This window comes from Pyrgilauda ruficollis, unplaced genomic scaffold, assembly GCF_017590135.1.
Source record: "Pyrgilauda ruficollis isolate IOZ18807 unplaced genomic scaffold, ASM1759013v1 scaffold43, whole genome shotgun sequence".
In the NCBI taxonomy this organism is placed as follows: Eukaryota; Metazoa; Chordata; class Aves; order Passeriformes; family Passeridae; genus Pyrgilauda; species Pyrgilauda ruficollis.
This window is the reverse complement of record NW_024525823.1, coordinates 2,076,657-2,096,720: the sequence shown is the minus strand read 5'-3', so window position 1 is coordinate 2,096,720 and position 20,064 is coordinate 2,076,657. Positions and strand designations below refer to the sequence as shown.

The following is a 20,064-nucleotide window of genomic DNA, read 5'->3' as shown; positions in this document are numbered from 1 at the left end:
TGGAAGAACAGAGCTGATTTGGCCCAATGGGAAGAGCTTACATTTTTAAAGGTTATATGGAAAGACAATTTCTAAGTAGCATCACTTTCAGGGTATGATAGGAAGATACTGGTTTTTTAGTTGACACATAGCAATTATAATATACTGAAAGACAAAATAACATTATACTGCAAAAGCAGCAGGTAACTCTGATCTAAACTAGGTCTTTAGATCTATCTCTAAGATATATCAGGGAGAGCTTTTTCCTCTTTATGATTAATATAATAAGACTTCAAGAGCTATTTGCATCAATCACCCTTCCAATCCTCAGGGAGAGGTTTATAAAAATTAATTCCCAAACCTTATCATGAAACAATGCAATATACTGTAAAATATGAACAATCAGCAATGTTGTGGACAAAGGAGGAAACTATCTGACAACAGGCAGGAAAGAGAGCACAGAAAACCCCTGAGAAGAAACTGCTTAAGAATCAACTGTGGCAGTTGGGAGTACAAAGTCTGTGTGCAAAATTATTATCACTAATTCATTTCAGATAAGAAAAAATCTTCTAAGAATTGAGCATGCTCCTTGTGAAAAAAGAATCAGAATATTATTGACATTTTAAAAACTATTCCAGATAATTGATGTAATTGTTCATATAAATTAGATGGAAAATCTGCATCTTTTTGAGAAAGATCAAAGTCCTGCAACTAAAAACCCACTCAAATGAAAAGCAGGAAAGAAGAAGAGTTTTTCTGACTGGAAAACCAATGCATTCTGTAGAAGAAAATCTTGAGGTTATATAACCACCTGCCAACACTGTAAATGCCTACTAATGAAGTCATGCAGTAACATTTCATTTTGCTCCCAGAGGGGAAAAAAGCAGAGGAATCTTTTAATTGGAAATGACTTAGCTTGCTAGAGCTATCACAGTTACACATATTAACTCAACTGCCTTGTCTCAGTGCAATAGATTGAGACAAATGGCAAATCACAGCATGTCAATATGGAAAAGTTTGCCTAAAATTATGTTTCTTACTTTAAAAAGAACACATAAGAATAGATGTTTACTATTCTTTATAGTAGTATTTTAGAGTATGGAGATAACTACTATATTCCTTAGGACATCTTGAAAGAAGAGGTACTTCAGGAGCAGAAAATAAATTAAAACTCCTAATTTTCAAGTGTCTAATCTTGCAGTTTAACTCTGTGTACAGAGTCGTTGTATCCAATTCCCTAAGGGATTTTTTTCTTAAAGAGAAAACTCACAAAATTTTGGTGTTCAAATATAACAAACTTCCAAACCAGGAGTTACTCTTAGGATTTAAACTTCAATGTTTCTGTACAGCTGGAACTGTGAGACCACCTATACCAACAGGAAGAAAGGAAGGCCTGCTGGTACCCTAGAAGGCTGGCCTTTACTGAAGCTCAGGTCTCTGGCTTATCTTAGGAAAGCAAAAGATTTTACTCCAAACTATAATCCCAAAGAAAATTTGGTAAGGAAACTTCTGGCCTTCTCTGTCCACTCTTCCTCACACAAGTGGCTCCAATTGCCCCAGTCTGTAAAATGACACAAATTTAGTTATCCTTCTAAAGCATTAACAAACTTTTCTTTCCAGTAAAAGAAAGACATAAGTATCAATTTCTAAGAAAATATACTGCTCAAGAAAACACTGCAATTTAATCAAAGTAGACACAGAACAAAACTGCAGAAAGGAATACAAACCCTCCATGGAAAGCAAACATCCAGTCTCTTGTAGAAGCTGTTTTACAATAGTGGCAAAAAAGGAAAAACAATCTATTTACTCTGATAGAGCCCTGCATAGAATTGAACATATTTTTGGAGACCTGGAAAAAAGACTGTAGTGGACTGATGCTGGCTGGATGCCAGGCACCCACCAAAACTGCTTTCTCAGTCCCCTCCACAAATGGAGAGGGGAGAGAAAATAAAATTAAGAGTTCATGAGTTAAGGAACAGGAGAGACCACTCAGCAAATACCGTCATAGGCAAAATGGACCTGAACTGGGCATGTTAATAGAGTTCATTACCAACAAAATCATAGCAGGATAGTGAGAAGTAAATCTTAAAATAAACCTTAAAATAAACCTTAAATAAACCTTAAAAACAACTTCCCTACACCTCTTTCTCCTTCTCAGCTCTCCCTCCTCCCCCAGCAGTCCATGGAGGCAGGGAATGGGGGTTATGGTCAGTTCATCACCCTGGGCAGTTTCTTCCACTGCTCAGGGAGAGGAGTCCTTTTCCTGCTACACCGTGGGGTCCCTCCAAGGGGAGATAGTTCTCCATGAACTTCTCCAGTCTGAGTCCATTCCACAGGCAACAGCTCCCCTCAGACTGCTGCCATGTGGGTCACTCTTCCATGGGGTGCAGTCCTTCAAGGACAGGCTGCTCCAGCCTGGATTTCCCACAGGGTCACAAGTCCTACCAGGAAACCTTCTCCAGCATGGGCCTATCTCTCCACAGGTCTGCAGATCCCTGTCAGGATCCAGTTCCAGCATAGTTTTCCCAGGGTTCCACAGACCTCTTTCAGGCAACCTGCTCTGGCTAGGGTATCTCCCTTGCAGGGGCTGCAAGTGGATCTCTGCATCCTCGTGGACTTCCATGGGCTGCAGGGGCACAGCTGCCTCACCATGGTCTTCACCATGGGCTGCAGGGCAATGTCACCTCCTGCAGCACCTCCTTCCCCTCCTTCCCCTCCTTCTGCACCAACCTTGGTGTCTGTACAGTTCTTCCTCTCCCATATTCTCACCCTGCTCTCCTCTGGCCACAATTACATCTGTACAGTAACTTTTTCCCTCCTTCTTAACAGATTACAGAGGTGTTACTATCATCCCCTGCTTGGTTCAGCCTTGGCCAGCAGCAGGTCCATCCTGGTAAGTTTCACATGGCAATGAGTTCTTCATAAATGACTTTAGGGTTAGAAAATCTGAAAGTTTTGTCTAAGAATTCCTCCAGAAAATAAAAATAAGGGTAAAAATTATATAATAATAACAGCTAAGTTTGAAGCACATGACTCTGGCCTTTACGGCCACTTGAGACAGATCCAGCACTTCCAGATCATTACTCATGTCATTCTCAATAAATCTGCTGTTCTCCTTTATCATCCCCCGGAAACACCTCTTTCTTTTTACCAACTCTAAAATTAATCTTGATTCATTCTTGTAAGTCTTAGAAAAAGAGTACCCAAGTAGCTCAAATCAGGTAAAATCTCCCTAGATATAAAAGATCAATAATCTCTCTCAAAACATTATTACTTTTTAATTGACTCTTGCTTTTTCTAAATTATTAGAATTAGGAACATAGTGTAACTTTCTTGCCATCCTCCTCCAGAATATAGATCTTACTTCACAATATTCTAAAAAAAGATTTTTGTCTATTAATAAAAAACCTCCTTGCCTGATTTCAGAAAGCACAGGTTCCATATTTATAGCTAATATCTAAATTCTGAAGAATACATGCTACCAAACCAGAAGAGTTTAGAGGCAGACCAAATAACTCAATGTTGCATAAAGCATTCTCACAACATTTTTTAAATAAAAAATATTTATGTAGCAATGAAGGGCATTAAGATTTTAATTTGCAATTACTGTCCAGTCCATACCAAGTAACTCAACTGGAAATAACAGGATAAATCACAGTGCCCCAAATCTCAACACCAATCAATAAGTGACCAAAGTAGAAGCTGTTCCTACCTCAGTGTTGGAGCACTGGGCATAGGTGCCCACTCCATGACGTTTCTAGGCACAGGGCACAATGAGCTCTGGAAAGAGTGTCATGGGTGCAGATGATATGGCAGCCTTATGAAAATATTTCAACCAAACCAGAACAACAGGCACTGTATCTATCATTGGCAGTTGCTACAAGTAGAAAGGTCCAGAATCCCTCTCTGTGCACTGGGGTGAAAGGAAATAAAAATGCAAAGCAAACTCTGCTACAGCAGGGCCTGGGCATCATGATGAAGCAACATCAGCAACCGTGGCAGTACAAACTATGCTGTAGCAGAACCCATAAGCATGTAGATAAGCTCAAAAAATGAGCAATCAATTGGCTCAACACCATCACAGCGAAAGTCACATCAAGGTTAATAACATTTCTTAAATACACAGAATAAATTAAGTCTAAATTCTAACCAAAAGTCAAGAGAGAGCTGACAGGAAGATAAAAACCCTGCTCAGGTAATCAGCGATATAGAGAAGTTGTCATACACTGTATTACTATTGTAACAAGACAAAAAGATCCCCATAAAGAAGTTCATCACGCTACAATTACTGTGTAGACAAAATATTTAATAAATTTACTTTGTTAGAGAAAATAGACCTTTAAATTAATTTTAATTTTAGTATCTGATTAACAACAGGATGACTCACACTGAAAAATACCAGTTAACTACACAGCTGTAGATGGTCCAACATTTTGAGTGGGCACATTGTAATTAAGGTTAGTAGAATTGCTTCATATAAAGGTTACTTTTCCTATGAGCAAACACAACTTTTCAGTTACTCCAATTCTAGGTTGGAATTAGACTGGAATTGTCTGAATCAGATTTCCCAGGGAATATTTTCTTTTACATCTTGGAAACAGTTGTTTCTGAAAATAAGTTTTATCACATTTAAGAAATTACTATGGCTCCCTCTTTGAGAGCAACCATTTACATCTGACAAAAATCTAATCTCAAGCTGAAATAAGTTGCATTTATCATGGTATCATAGACTGGCTTGGGTTGAAAGGGTAAAGATCACCTAGTTTCAAACCCACTGCCATGGACACCTCGCACTAGACCAGGTTGCTCAGACCATCCATCCTGCCTTGAAAACTTCTAGGGATGGTGCAGCCACAAGTTCTCAGGGAAATCTGTTCCAGTGCCTCATCAGCCTCACAGTAAATATTAAATTTAAACTCCCTCTCCCCATACTTCCATACTCTAACCATAGAATCATAGACACGCTGACTTGGAAGGGGGCCATCAGGACCATCAAGTCCAATCCCTGGCCCTTCACAGGACACCCCAAGAGTCACACCACATGCCCAAGGGTATTGTCCAAATGCTTCTTGAACTCTGTCAGGTGTGGTGTTGTGACCATTTCCCTGAGGAGCCTGTTCCAGTGCTCAAACACTCTCTGGGTGAAAAGCTTTTCCTGATATCCAATGTAAATGTCCCGACTCAGATTCATGCAGTTTCCTCGAGTCCCATCACTGGTCATCAGAGAGGGCATCAGTGCCTGCCCCTTTCAGGGAAATCTGTTCCAGTGCCTCATCAGCCTCACAGTAAATATTAAATTTAAACTCCCTCTCCCCATACTTCCATACTCTAACCATAGAATCATAGACACGCTGACTTGGAAGGGGGCCATCAGGACCATCAAGTCCAATCCCTGGCCCTTCACAGGACACCCCAAGAGTCACACCACATGCCCAAGGGTATTGTCCAAATGCTTCTTGAACTCTGTCAGGTGTGGTGTTGTGACCATTTCCCTGAGGAGCCTGTTCCAGTGCTCAAACACTCTCTGGGTGAAAAGCTTTTCCTGATATCCAATGTAAATGTCCCGACTCAGATTCATGCAGTTTCCTCGAGTCCCATCACTGGTCATCAGAGAGGGCATCAGTGCCTGCCCCTTTGCTTCCCCTCGTGAGGATGTTGAAGACCACAGTGAGGTCTTCCCTCAGCCTCTTCTTCACCATCCTCTAATCACAACTCTCATATGTTCTACAAAAATTTCTACATACTAAAATATCTTCCACTTTCTCACTTTAACTGGGGCATTAAATTCATAGAAATATGTGTACTGCCCATCTCTGTTGGGGGCAGAGGGAGGAGAAGACTTACCATAAATAATTATTTAAAAAAATCAGATTTATATTCTCAACATTTCTTTCCTATGGATATTTGAAGTTGTATACTCTACAGAGTGTGCAATAATTCTGCATATTCCAAAGGTTCAGATTTAAATCTTATTCAATATAATATCTATAATCATCTCTATCCTCCACAATGATAAGTTTTAATATTATTATAGAAATAAAAAAATCTTAGGACTTACTCGGAAGTAGTCACTGCAGGCTGCCAGGACTGCTTTATGTGCATGGAATTTCTGCTCTTCAGCAATAAGGGTAATATCACAAAGAATGCCATCACTTCTTTGTTGGTTCAGAGCTGCCAGGACGGCATCGTTGTGGGAGCTAGACTGACAAAGCCTCTGACCTGTCAGCATTTCCTGAACACTGAGAGGGGAAAGAGGAAAAATTCTGTCAAAAACAAACAAAAAATAAAGCACAAAACAAACACATGCTGTCAGGAATACAGAACAACTTTTTCTAAGACAAGACAGTTTGATAATTCTTGGAAAGCAAAAAAGTCAGGAACCCTGTCAGGCAAAAATCTTTACACAGCATAGACATCAGAAGAAAAGCTCAATATAACAAAGCATTATGAAAACTGATTATATACTCAAATTTAAAAACCTCAATGGTTCTGATTTCTCATTTCCTGTACCAGAAGTCAGCCAAACTCACAGGATTAATTTTAGGATTAAATGAGAACAATAGAGGGCTTAGGTCAATGGACCACCAGAAAACTTTAAGATGTTCAAACTGAAGCACTGGTGAAAAGGAGGGTATATGTACGTATGCAAGAAGTTCTACTATAAAGTATGACACCTCCTGGTCTCAGGTGGCCTGTTTAAGTCTGATGCTGAGTTACTGAATGTTTTCAGACCACTTCAGGCTATTCATATTTATGAAGTGTTGTAATGTTTGTTTTTTTTTTTTTTTTATTGTCTGTTTTGTGTTGGGGGAAGGGAGAGGATGTTTGCTCAATTTTAAAATGCCAACGCCTTCTCCACCTCTGAATATTTCCATGTATGAATAGAAGACTTGCATATAATCCAGTCTAGGACTGCCTGGTTGCAGCTTCCTTTCTCTGTAGCAGAAGGAAGAGAAGATAACTGTTGATGCAAATGGAAACAAATCAAAACATATCAGCAAATCCTCTTTGGTACAAAACAATGCAATTGATTCGAGCTCTGTAAGACTACCAATTTAAACTGCCAGAGAATCCACATATGTGTTTATAGAAGGTGAGTTTACAGAGAGTCATCTCAGCATAAATCAAAGTGAAGATTTTTTTTAAAGCGGGTGAAAAACCCATCACCTTTCCAGCACAATCATGTAATTCACTGCATACAAGTACTATGCAGCAGCTGTGTGGCTGTGATATTTTCCTTTCTCTGCCCATCCTACTCCTGCACCTTGGGCACCTGTAAACTACTGCATACCTGCCCTGCAGACTGTTTGCTCTAATCTAACCTGCTCTTTTAAAAAGACAACAACTAAAACATTACTTCTAGAAGAAGGCTGGCCAAAGAGAAATAACACAGGAACAGAATGTATCTGAATTTAACTGCCCCTCTGACAGTTCAGGTTTCACATATGGACATGCCCTAAATACATTTCAAAAGGACTCATTCAAATTACTCTTTTTTTCTTCAGCTGTTCTGTTTGTGGAACCGAACTCATATTCTAAATGACATTATCAAGAAATCTAACTTGCTAAACGCAATTTTTAATGGTTATTTCTCTTCTGTAATTTCTATAGCAAAGTGACTAAAACTAAGGCAAGTATAATACATTAATGATACCCTGAGATGGTTTCTCTTTACTTCTGTTTTTATTAGCCTCTCTCCCGGTGTTGTAAATCAAGACCTTCACTCCTCTTGCTTTTTTCACCATCATCCAGAGGACTATTTCATTCAATAGAGAACATATCTGGGATTTTAAATTGAGTTCTATCATAATCCATTTTCCAATTCAGTGACCAAAGTGAAAAATCAGTTGCCTGTAACCCTTGTACTAATAACATATGAAGAATGCATACACATGAAAGGCAATTTAACTGGAATTTATGAATGAAAATACATAGAATAATTAAACATAACATGACTGATTATTTGTAGTGATATTGTCAGTTGATAAATTCAATAGCTATAAAAGCAAGCAAGTTCTGATCCTCTTCTGCTGCAGAAGCATGGCAGGGAAGGGGAAACAGAACTGGAATGATGAGGTGTCCCAGTCATATCAGGGAGCTTTCAGAGCTCCCAGATCAGAGTGTTAACTGCTCTGTGAAACAGAAGCACCAGCATATCACACTACTGAAAAGTTCTGCAGAAAACCAATTCAGTTAATAAATTCTACAGAGTGTTCTGTCTGAAAGAACCATGTTCTGCTCCCAGAAAGTAATTAAATTATAAATGACAAATTCTCTATTGCAAGAATGGGTGGTACAAACAAATTAGAAAGGCTACACGGGGAAGGAGACAAAAGGGAAGGCAGAAAGATTAATTTGAGAGAATCTTGCAAGACATTTCACATAACTGGAAAAGTAATGTGTCCCAAACAGTGGAACACTGCAGAGACCCAAAACTATCACCAGCCACCATTCCAGATGCAAAAAATGCCAGTTGCTTCCACAATCAAAAATTCCAAGTATACACTAAGGCATAAATAAGATAAGGTATGAAGAAACTGTGGGCCTCCAATCAATCCCAGGCACAGTTTTCCTTGCCTGAGATAAGAAGCAACAAGGTAATATATTGTAGATTATAACATGGACATGTATTTAATAATGTGAATTCCTATCTAATGAACAAAACTATTAGTTTTACTTTTTTCTACTTTCTTAACTGAATCTTTGGTAAACATCATCCCAAATGTTAATAACTTCCTACACACTACCAAGTACTATACCTCAGGCACCTCTCAGATGGCATCCTTCAGTCTTCTGAATATCAAAACTTATAATCCTCTAGGGAAAGCTGTGACTGTTCCAGCTAGAAAAGAAAATGGAGAGGAACATTAAAATTCAAAGCATACACAGCCTCAGCCTTAAAGATCAATACTTTCAGGATGTGCAATTCAAAAGCAACTTTCGCTGTCTAGATTTGAGTACAGTCTTTCTGTAAGGAAAGCGGCCTTTCCTCTAGTCTTTTCTAGAGATTCACACCCTGCCATCTCAACGTCCTACCCCTGCTGCCCTTGAGGAATGCTTTCCACAAACTCAGGAACACATATATTTCAAAAAAGCTGAAGAATGGTGAGGAGGGAAGTAATTGTACCAAAATTCCTTCAATATGAAGAGTAAGCCAAAGGCATGTGTTAGTATTTGTTTACTTCCCTGAATAACACACAGTTTTTATGTTCAATGATCCTAAGGGTCTTTTCTAACCTAAATGACTCTAGAATGCTATAATCATTCTGGCAAATAGAAGCAGTATAGTACAATCATTTTTATAAACAGAACAGCTCTTTTTTCAAAAGGCAAAATACTAAAGTGACCATATAAATAAACACAGAACAGCTGAAGTGTCCAAAGACCTAAGTTATTGAAAACAGGGTTATACATCAGATTTCTAACTGGTGTAGCAGCCAGCACAGCTGACAAGACATTCCAATTTCATATAAGAAGTACAAAAGAAAAAATAGGTTTTAACTGAATAGTCAAAAAAGAAAAGTACACTACTTTGACTGCTTATTTAAACCGTGTGTGGCTTGTTTAATGTAACTCAGTAATACTGAAGTAATACAATTCAGCAAAATCTGAAGAATGGAAAGCTTTCCATATTTTCCTCTCTTTTCCAAAAAGACTGCAATTCTGAGCAGATGGGTGAGGTCATAGAGAACTTATGCTGATGATTCAGTGGGATACTTAAAGAAATGGGTGTGCAGTGCTTCAAATGGTGGTTTCAGAACATTTCACTCTCTTCATCAATGACCACCATTCTAGTTCTATTAAGACAATTCACCTTATCCTTCAAGAGACAGAAAAACACAGCATATTAAGTTGGTATTGTCAATTAGGAAAGCAAAACCACTTCTGATCAATGTACCTGCTCTTGAATACACCCATACATCAATACTGATGTCTGCCCTTCAGAAATCCTACACCATCCAGAGACCGGTACAGAACAAATTCAACCTTTAAGAGGTCCAAACTCTCTGGCCCACACACAGGGGAAAAAAAAAAAAAAAACCAAAAAAATCCAACCAAAAACCACAAGCAGCAGTGAGAGCAAACAGAGGAAGGATGAAGACCTGCAGGGAAAAGCATTCCTTCTACAATAATTAAGGCATATGCATCAAAGAATTAACAAAATACTCAAACAGACCACCTTGCATTTAGTGGTTCTACAATAACAAATCAATTTTCCCTAAACTTCAGCACTCCTCCTTTCTCTTCCAAAGCTCCAGCACTGCATGCCTCACTTAAATGTACACAAGAGTACGTGGTAAATCATTAAATCAATTCTCCTGTTTTTATTTAGCCATATAGAATTAAAGCAGCTAAACATCTTTAATAATGGGAAATTTGAAAGCATTATTTATCCTTACTGAAAAAAAAAATTAAGGAGGCACTTCCACCTGTTGCATAGATATGCTGTGCCTGAACAGTTCTAAAATAATTTGCAGCAAGAGTTTATTTCTATTTCAGACAGCTGGATATATCTCCATTATATAAACTGTGATTGGTACCTAAGGAAATTCTTTGCATTAGAATGTTTAAGACATAGTATTGTCTTTCTATTAAACTACTTTAAGTAATCAAATCGGTTTAAAAGATTAGTTTATAAACTTAAGGATAAGACTTTTGGTTTAAATGGAAAACTTTAAATCCACCTAAATCCTTCTGTTATAGTGAAATACTCCCTAATGCTGGAAATTAACAGGAAAAATATAATATATTATATATTATATAGGCCAGACATAAATATTCATTACATCCTAGGTTTGAGATACATGCTAAAATTGCCTAAAAGCACTTTTTAAAAATAATATATTATTTACGCTTTATGATTTTGTGATGAACACTAATTCCCAATACTACAGTATTTCACAACTAAAATTTATTTTCTTATTGCTTCATTAGTTTTTTCACGTCCTAGAAAAGTGCTAAAATTAAAAATTTGCGAATGAATAAAACTAGTAATGATCTAGCTAGCATTGGAAGAACATATTATTTCAGTAGGGAATAGTGCACCATTCCTAAATGAAATAAAGAAAAACCCTCAACAGTAGTTTCCTTACGTAAACACAGTGTATCTAAGGATTTAAAAGGTAAGCAATGCAAAAGAAACCACACTGTCCATGCAAATGATTATGACAAACTAATACACCAAAACAGTGTTTGCCCTGTTTGCCTGATGAAATGCCAGTCTTTCTATATATATTTTTGTCGCAGTCTTATGACACAGCAAAATAAACAGTAGGCTTTTTGCACTCTCAGGAAATCTTGGAATGAAGTGTCACTCTGCCACATCCATTGCACAGTTAGGCTACGCCACTTCTTTAATCGAAATTACCAGTGGAGTTCAGGAATTATTTGTTCAAAGATCACTAAAAAAAAAGCATTTAAGCAGACAGTATTTCTTCCTTTATTTTAATCAAATATAACACTGGTTTGGAAATATTAGACAAAGTAGTTTAGTATCCAAAAGTATTTATTGGCAGAATGCATGTTCCCTTTTCCAGAAAAAAAGTCTTGTTCATTTAAATTAATCTTGAGGAGCCAATACCATGCTCCTAGTTTACACAGAACACAGGAGGCATTGAAAGAATTCCAGTTAGACCTTTTCTCATCCTTTTGATGGGCTTATTTGGGGGGGTTTATTTGTTTTTCTTGTGTCATTTAGAAACAAACTGAAGGCGAGAACATATTTCTGAATAATTCTTGAAAATAAAAGCCACCAGAATATGGATTATATTAAGGGGGGAAGGGTGTAGGAGATCAAAATAAAATTCATATTCAATCTACTTTCTGAAAATAACTTAAATGTTCCAAAATTCACCATTTCCTCCCCTTGATGTAACGAGCTTTTTTTTCTAGTTCACATACCTGATTTTACAGAGTTGCCCAAACCATAGTCCAGATCATCACAAAACTTATTCTGTTGCATAAACAGGCTCTGTATTTTATACTGGGTACCTAAGAAACATTTCTTCCACCCTAATTATGCTTCCTTTGTCTTGCAAACTAGTAAAAAATGTATATTCATAATGGAAATGACAATCTATTAATAATGCCTGAAAACATGCAGGTTTTCTACATAATTCAAACTTATATAAAATAATTATCACTTTGGTGGTTTCATCAATAATTTTCCCATTTGCTCTAAGTAAATAACAACTGAGTTACCATCAACTTCAGTGTGAACTCACTCACAGAACATGATATAAGCATTAATTCTGTTAGGTCACAAATTAAATTATTTTAAAAATCTGATTTTAAATGTGTTCTTAATACAAAAATAAAATAGCATTGCATTAAAAGCTTGTACTCTTTTCTTTACTAAGGTAATTAGCTCTTAGGAAGGAGTTACTAAACTATCCCACTCCCAGCTCCTGAGCCCCAGCCTAGGTTTAGGGGAAAGCAAGGGTTCTATTACCTATGTAGGAGTCAGAAAAACCCCACTTGACTGCCTCCACGGTTCTAGGAACACACTGTGCTGTGGTGGGAGAGGTGAGACTCTGCTCTCCTCAGATATCTGGCAAGACTGACATAAAAAAGTGAGAAAAATCAAAGTGAAACACAGGCAACTACCACTTCACAAGAGTTCAGCTTAATACAAGATTCAAGAGATACTAAAAGATGCTTTTGTAGACAGAAGAAATGTTCTCTTACAAACACGGCCAGGATCAGAACACCTTTAAAAGACAGGGTGGAAAATTACAGAGCATTTGGTGCCTTTTATCCCACATAAAGAAAATAGCTTAGCTGTGAAAAGCTGCAACACAAAATTTGAGCTAAATATCTTTCAAACTGTTCACTGAGACCCAGGCAGCCAACATAGACAAATCTCCACTGCAGGCAGATGCAGTCTCTGCTCTTGCGATGATCCACGTTTGGAGGGAGGTGGGAGAGCCAAGAACCCTTGGGGATGTCTTCAAGCAGCACTCCTCACAATGGCCCCTGCTGCTTCAGAGCCACTCATGGAGACAGGAGACTGATTTTGGGAGCTAGTTCACCACAAATTAAGTTGCTGATCTTCTGTTTAACACTAAACTTCACAGAATGGCACTTTAATCAGCCTTTAAAATCCTCCAGTGTATGAAAAGCCCTCTAATTTCTCCTTTAAATTTTTACTTTATATTGGGAAAGCCACTGATTTATCAATTACCATATCACTTCAAACAATGCTGCTTATCAAAAATATATTTCAAATCACTAATTTTAGTTCATCAAACCACGTAGCCAAACCCTGAGTATTTAAACACAGATCGTAATCTCATTTCACATAAGTAGCTTTTAGTTACATTCCAAAACTTCACTTTACTTGTCAGTAACCATAAAAAGCCGTTGGTTCATAAACTTCACATTAAATGTGGAGGTTTTTTCCATTCCTCTGGGTACAGATAATGTATCTTTTCAGATAGCAATATTTCATTTTGATATATTTACTAACATTCTTAATTATGACTATTGTTATGTTGGAAAATAGTAACTCTACATTACTTACAATAAATTTGCTGTGTGCCAAGCTACTTTACATAGAAATTTATTTAAATTCACATGCTCAAGAACTGGTTAAAAAGACTAAAAATACTGAATATATAAATAATTTTAAAGATATTTTGCATTTTCAAGCAGTTGTCTTTAATTAGTCATCTTCTTTCCCTCCAGTCACTCCTTTTTCAAGTGTGTATTTAAAGTATTGAAAAATACTTCCACTTAAACCCACACCACTTCAAGTTAGATGCATGGACAAACTGAAAGGACCATGAGCTCTTTCTTGCAAAAAAGTAAAATTTTGAACCAACTGGATCCATTGTGATGATAAAGCATTTGTATGCAATGAAATGGTATTTTCACTTTGACAGCTCCAAAAAGGGTTTAAATATGGCCTTTTTTAAAACAGAAAATACAACATTTAAAAGCTAACAGAAGTACACTATATTAATTTCATTCCAGAATGCCATCACAGCACATCCTGACAGAGGCTGCCATGGATACAGAACTAGACCATTAAGTTTTACCCATGGCAATTCTCTGTTCTAGCCTGGCTCCTTACTCACAGGAGCTTCTGCTTCTTACTGTGGTTTTACTAAGCCAAAATAAATCATCCTTTCAAGCCATACTTCCCTTTCCCTCAGAGTCTCTTCAGAAACAAAACTATGGGTTTACTATTCAAAGAAAATAAAGGACAACATTATCTTCTACTTTTAAAAATCACATCTCTGCCAAATTAATTTACCAAAAGGAAAACATTGGAAACAGATTTAAAGTTTGACTGCAAACCTGCTCTTCTGAGTATAGTAACACACTTTTCCCACATACCTTTATAATACCTGGGAGATAATACCTTTTCCTCTTTTCACTGAGATCTTTGAGAATTGGAATATTTTTCTCATTCCATAAAAAATGTTCAAGAATGTCAAGTGTGAGATGCCACTACCCAATGCTGTCAGTGAAATCATCACTCAGCTCAAACACAAGCTGCTCAACTAATTTAGTGCCTCAATACAGTGAATTTCAAGAAAAAGCTTTCATAGTACTGAAAACCCCTTAGATTTAATATAAATTACAAAATTAAGGGAATAAAAAAATTGAAAACCTGGACTTGTTTGGGAAAATAGAAGTCAGTCAAAACACCTCAAGAAAAACTTCAGCAAAATTAAAATAAAACCACAAAAAATTCAAACTGTTACAGTCTTCTGACTAATTACAAACTATTTTCTTGTGAGACTGGAAAGGTCATTGCTATCTTCAGGCCATCAGCTATAGTCAATTAGAATAATGAGGTTTATTTTCTGTTACCACCAAATTACCATCTGACTTCACAGAATAATTAAGATCTTAAACCACAGAAATATAAAATGATATAACAAGGCTGAAGGCCGTATGAGTAGAACAACATCCTTATGTCTTTATATCTTCTTTGTGGCATTATATCTTCTACATATCTCAATATATCAGCATTTTGAAGATTTTTTCTGAATACACGTTCAGATAAAATAAAAAGCCAGGCTCATGGTCAGCTGTGTAACTTAAGGCATATTTTACCCAAACTACCACCTGAGAAAGAGTTTGTTGCATTCCAGTGGTAAAACCATAGAAAATCCTGTAACTCAGCTGGAAACTACACAGGCAAAGTCTGATGATTCTGAAGACAAGGTTTGCTTCCAGGATGTGTGCACACAGTTTCACTTACTACATTTGAAAAAAGATGACAGTTTTATACTACTGTAGTAACATAACTTCATGCACTATCATCTTAGCTTTTCAGAGCACTCACTGTTGCTGTCATTTAAGCTATGACACTAATTACTCACCTGCTGAAAGGAGCAGGACATAACTTCTAGCAGATTCATTTATCATGGCTGGGAGAACAAAATTACAACTTGATCCTGATCTCATTGAAGAAATCTCAGTTCAAGGCAGGAGACTGAACTAGATGACCTTCAAGGGTTTCTTCCAACCCAATCTATACTATTTTTCTATGAACTTATTTTCTCATCTTACTGAAAGTTACACAACAAAAATGCAAAGCAATCTCAAAATGAAGTATCTAATCCATACACTCAGTTCACAGTTGTTATAAGGGACAAGTCAAAAGGTCTCTGGTCAGTTTTAAGGCATTCTGCTGCTGGCATAAGCCAAAATCTATTACTTTGCAAAACGATGCTTTCAAGATTTTTCCTCTAGACCTTATAAAAAGGAAATAAAAGAGCAACTTTAGTAGTAGCAATTGCATGGTATTTTGGAATTTGATTTGCATTTTCATTAGATTTTTAAAAACTAAGAACCCCATTCTTCCAGTCTAAACTTACTTTTTTAGAAAATTTGTCATGTTTGTTGCAAAATCATAGAATGGTTTGGGTTGGAAGAGACCTTAAAGATCATCTAGGTCCAAACCATCTGCCAGGGACAGGGATGTCGCTCTCTAGACCAGTTTGCTCAGGGCCCTATCCAACCTGGTCTTGAATGCTTCCAGGCATGGGCAGCCAGAACGTCTCTGGGCAACCTGTTCCAGTGCTTCACCACCTTCTGAGTAAAGAATTTCTTCCTAACACTTAAACTAAACCTGCTCTCTTGCAGTCTAAAACCTTTTGCCCCTTGAACCTTGTCCTGTCACTACAAGTTCTTGTAAGAAGCCCCTCTCCCACCTTCTTACAAGCCCCGTTTAGGTACTGGAAGGCTGCTAGAAGGTCTCCCTTTGTCTTCTCATTGCTGCACAGTCCCAGCTCTCAGCCTGTCTTCATAGGAAAGGTGCTCCATCCTTCTGATCATCTTTGTGGCCCTCCTCTGGATCTGTTCTAATAGGTCCACAAATGTGGAAGGTTTCTCTAAAGCAAGTCAGAATGTTTTATTGTGGAATGCAGCAGAAATTTAACTAGAAATATCATAATTATATCTCCTGATAACTCTAGAAACAAACATGAAAAGGGACATATAATAGTGAGGTGTGGTTGGAAATGGTGTCAACTTCACCAGGGCCTCACTCAGTAAAGCCTTATATTTTTAACTTTCACAACCACCAAGATGCTTTTATTGAACAAAACAATTATTCTTTTCTAGAGTATTGAGAGTCAAAAATACATAAACATGTTTTTGAAACTACTTCAAATCTGCATATATATATACACCAGATAGGAATATACAGTACTGTAGTCTTCAATCTTGACAATTCGGCCACATGAACTTTTCATATCTATGACTGAAACATTAAAAAACCACATAAAAATACTAAGTGTGAATTCGTAATACTGTATAGTCTTGCATAACTGAGGTGATCAGTTATGTGTCTACATGGTATTTCCAGTGAAAAACTATTTCTATACTTCAATAAAAGCACAGAGAGTTTATACATCTCTATAGGACCTGCAATAGCCCTTCAGCTTCCTCTGTGAAATATCATTAAAGAAGTTAAAAGGTTGTGATTACTAGCAGTTAAATAAACATGTACCTTCTAAGAATGGCCTTCAGTAGCCACAGGGTGGCAGAACTATACTTCAATATAACTTGCACTTTCAGGACAGTGACAGTATTTCAAAGAGTGGGTTTTTTTCTTTCCCTTACAGCATAATTACAATGATGTAAAATACTTGCTCAGTGTCCAGTGGGTGCTTTCAAAGCCAGAAATCAGAAGGGAAAAAAGTGTCTGTACATAAAAATACAACTACACAACCGTTCTATAAGCATCAAAACAATGCAATAGGTTACTGACCTCCACGTTTCTATTTTGAAAAAATATTCAAGTCATAGAGTAACTGATCACTAAAATCCCTATCAATTTTACCCCATATAGAATTAAAGAATCACAGAATGGATTGGGTTAGAAGGGCCCTTAAAGATCATTTAGTTCCAAACCCCCTCTCCCATGGGCAGGGTCCACTAGACCTGGTTGCCCATTCAATCTGGCCTTGAACACTTTCAGGAATGGAGCATCCACAGTTTCTCTGGGCAACCTGTTCCAGTACCTCTCTACCCTCTGAACAAAGAGATCTAACCTATACATTGTAAAACCATTCCCCTTCTTCTATCATTACTGCCTGTGTAAGTCAGTCTCCTTCCTTTTTATAAGCCCCTTACCCTAAGGCCAGTGTGAGACCAGGCTCCAAGATGTTTTCCAGGTTGAACAATCCCAACTGTCTCAGTAGGAAAGGTGCTCCAGCCCTTTGGCCACCTTTGTGATCCTTCCCTAGACCCTTTCTAACAAGTCATCACTCCTTGTGTTGAGGACCTCAGAACCAGACACATAATTGGCTTACAGACTTTTCCTCCACTCTTCAATGTAAGAGAACAAAGATATTTGCAAGCACTTTTCTGTTAAGAGAAATGGGCATCAAAAGATTTCTGACAGCTTTAAGCAAATTGGGCAGAGTGTGATTCACCTTGATAATGAAACACATTTTGATGAGGCCAAGAGGGAGGTGTCAAGTGGGAAAGAAGTAGGAAGAGGAAACAAAAACAGCATGGAGGAAGCTGGTGATGAAGACCAGCTACAGTTATTTCCTGGGCTTCCTCTCTTGCAAAGGGTAAGGAGAAACAGGGGAATAGCACACAGTACTAAATTCAGATGAGTATCCGAGAAAATGGAGTAGAAATAATGGATTTTTCTACAGTGCAGTTGTAGGTAGAGAAGCCAGAGGACATCAGGGAATAATTCTAACTGCTGGACAAGAAGACTGAATGCTCAGGAGAGCAGACTGTGAAAGCACACAGAACAAAGGCAGAGAGATAAGGGCAGGGAAGATCCTGGGCTAAAATGTGCATGTGACAAAATCATCAGATTTAGAAGAAAGCAAATAAAAGAATCAATGTCTACTAAAGCCCATTCCATCTAGATTTTAGACTAGAAATCAAGACCACCAAGTTTTTCACCTTTTTTTTTTTTTTTTTTTTTGTGGAGAAACAGCTGCAGAACCTTTGCTTTCCCTTTCTGCTGATTGTGACGGATTATAGTGAATAATTCCTGACAGTTTACTTATCTTAGTGCTAATGGTTACAATCATGCTGCTATTCCATTCAATTGGTACAGCTCTTCAAGATTTTTTTAGTTTGAAAAAGTGTCAAATGGTTACATGTTCATGAAACTAAGAACACTAGAAAAATCAAAAAGCTATGTGCTACAATACCAAAACTGAAGTTCCCTACAATCAGCTTACTACAAGAAAAGGCACAAGTATTCCTAATTCCATCACTTAAAACATGAATGTTTGAACTCCCTTAGGGCCCTTTTTCTACCCATAAATTTCATCAAAACTTCTAAAAGCCTGGCTAATGCCATTCCAGCATAAACTCTTGTATTACAAGGACGCCTGTATTACTGTTTAAGATGCTTCAAGTATAAAAGGAATTTCTACATGTAGCTTTTCATAATTGACTTAGAAGTTTAAGTAGGAGTGACAGGACCTGAAGTTAGCTAGAGCTCTGAAGTAAATCCATCTAATTTAGACCTTTTCCTTACAACAAACTCAGATCGATTGAAACACTTCTTTACTGAAATGATATATTTGATTTAAGCATTAAAGAAATCTAGATTGAAATAGAAAATCAAAATTAATTAGATGACCAGAATAAATAAGATTTACAAATAAATTCTGTATCTTTGTGGGTGAGAAGCAGTGGAAGAGAGTGGAGAGGGTTGCCTGTCTCCAAGTTCTATTACACACTGCAATCACTAAAGCCATAAGCAGTGAAGCCTGCACAGTCATCTCAGCTTCTAGCTCTTTACCCTGTTTTACACTGCCTTCTGCAGATTTAAAAAAAACAAACAAATTAAAAAAAAATTGTATTTTAGAAAAGATAGAATTTCCATCATGTCCATATTTCCATATTTTGTTACTGTAAGACCATGATTTCTTATATTCACCACCAGCAACACGTTTACACAGCCACTGCTACCTCCATAACCTCAATAAGCCCAGCCAGACAAGAGCACAGATAAGCCTGGTCTGAGATAGGCAAAGTGGCACTGAAGATGTCAGATGGATTTTTTGCACCCATAGACAAAAATCTGCAGGAGCTTTGCTATACACACGGGACTGTACAAACCTTACCTGGACAAAGGAGAAAGCTCTTACCATACCACTAAAAGGAAGAATGCTCTCAACGCAAGAGGGATATCAATGGGCAGCTTTACTTAAGGAAGCGTGGCCTTCTCCCTGCTCCCTGTGAGTACAATCTGCTAGAGTACAAGCTTTTGAAGCATTAGGACAGTGGGGAATGGTACAGTCCCTACCACAGGAAGCTGTGGTTCACATATCTGCTGGAAACACAAGGGAAAACATCAGGACACCTGACCTCTTATGCTGGAAAACAGCTGAATGTCCTGACCAAGCTGATGATAGAGTTAGTGGATTCTTTTTCTCCAAGGATTTATCCAGAATCTAGATTTCATATTAGAGTATTTTACTGAAATAGGAGATCTACTTTTTTCTCTCATCCTCTACTGAACACATTTCATTTCTAACACAGACTTTAGTCAATGTACCACACAGCTACCTAAAAAATGTTCTGATATTGACCACTGTCATTAAAACCCAGTGTCAATACAACAAATAAAAATTCCCTCAGAGC

General features: G+C 37.5%; 1 protein-coding gene across 2 annotated transcripts in view; it reads right to left on the bottom strand.

The window, feature by feature from the left end:
- Positions 1 to 20,064, bottom strand: part of KLHL32 (kelch like family member 32) — a 119,291-nt gene that overhangs the window by 84,992 nt on the left and 14,235 nt on the right. For both annotated transcript variants that reach the window (XM_041478196.1, XM_041478197.1), the window contains exons 2-3: positions 8,739 to 8,821; positions 6,038 to 6,218 (exon numbers count right to left, since the gene is read on the bottom strand). In XM_041478196.1, coding sequence (XP_041334130.1) covers positions 6,038 to 6,218; positions 8,739 to 8,761 — 204 coding nt within the window. In that variant the 5' untranslated portion in view covers positions 8,762 to 8,821. The remainder of the gene's footprint in view (positions 1 to 6,037; positions 6,219 to 8,738; positions 8,822 to 20,064) is intronic.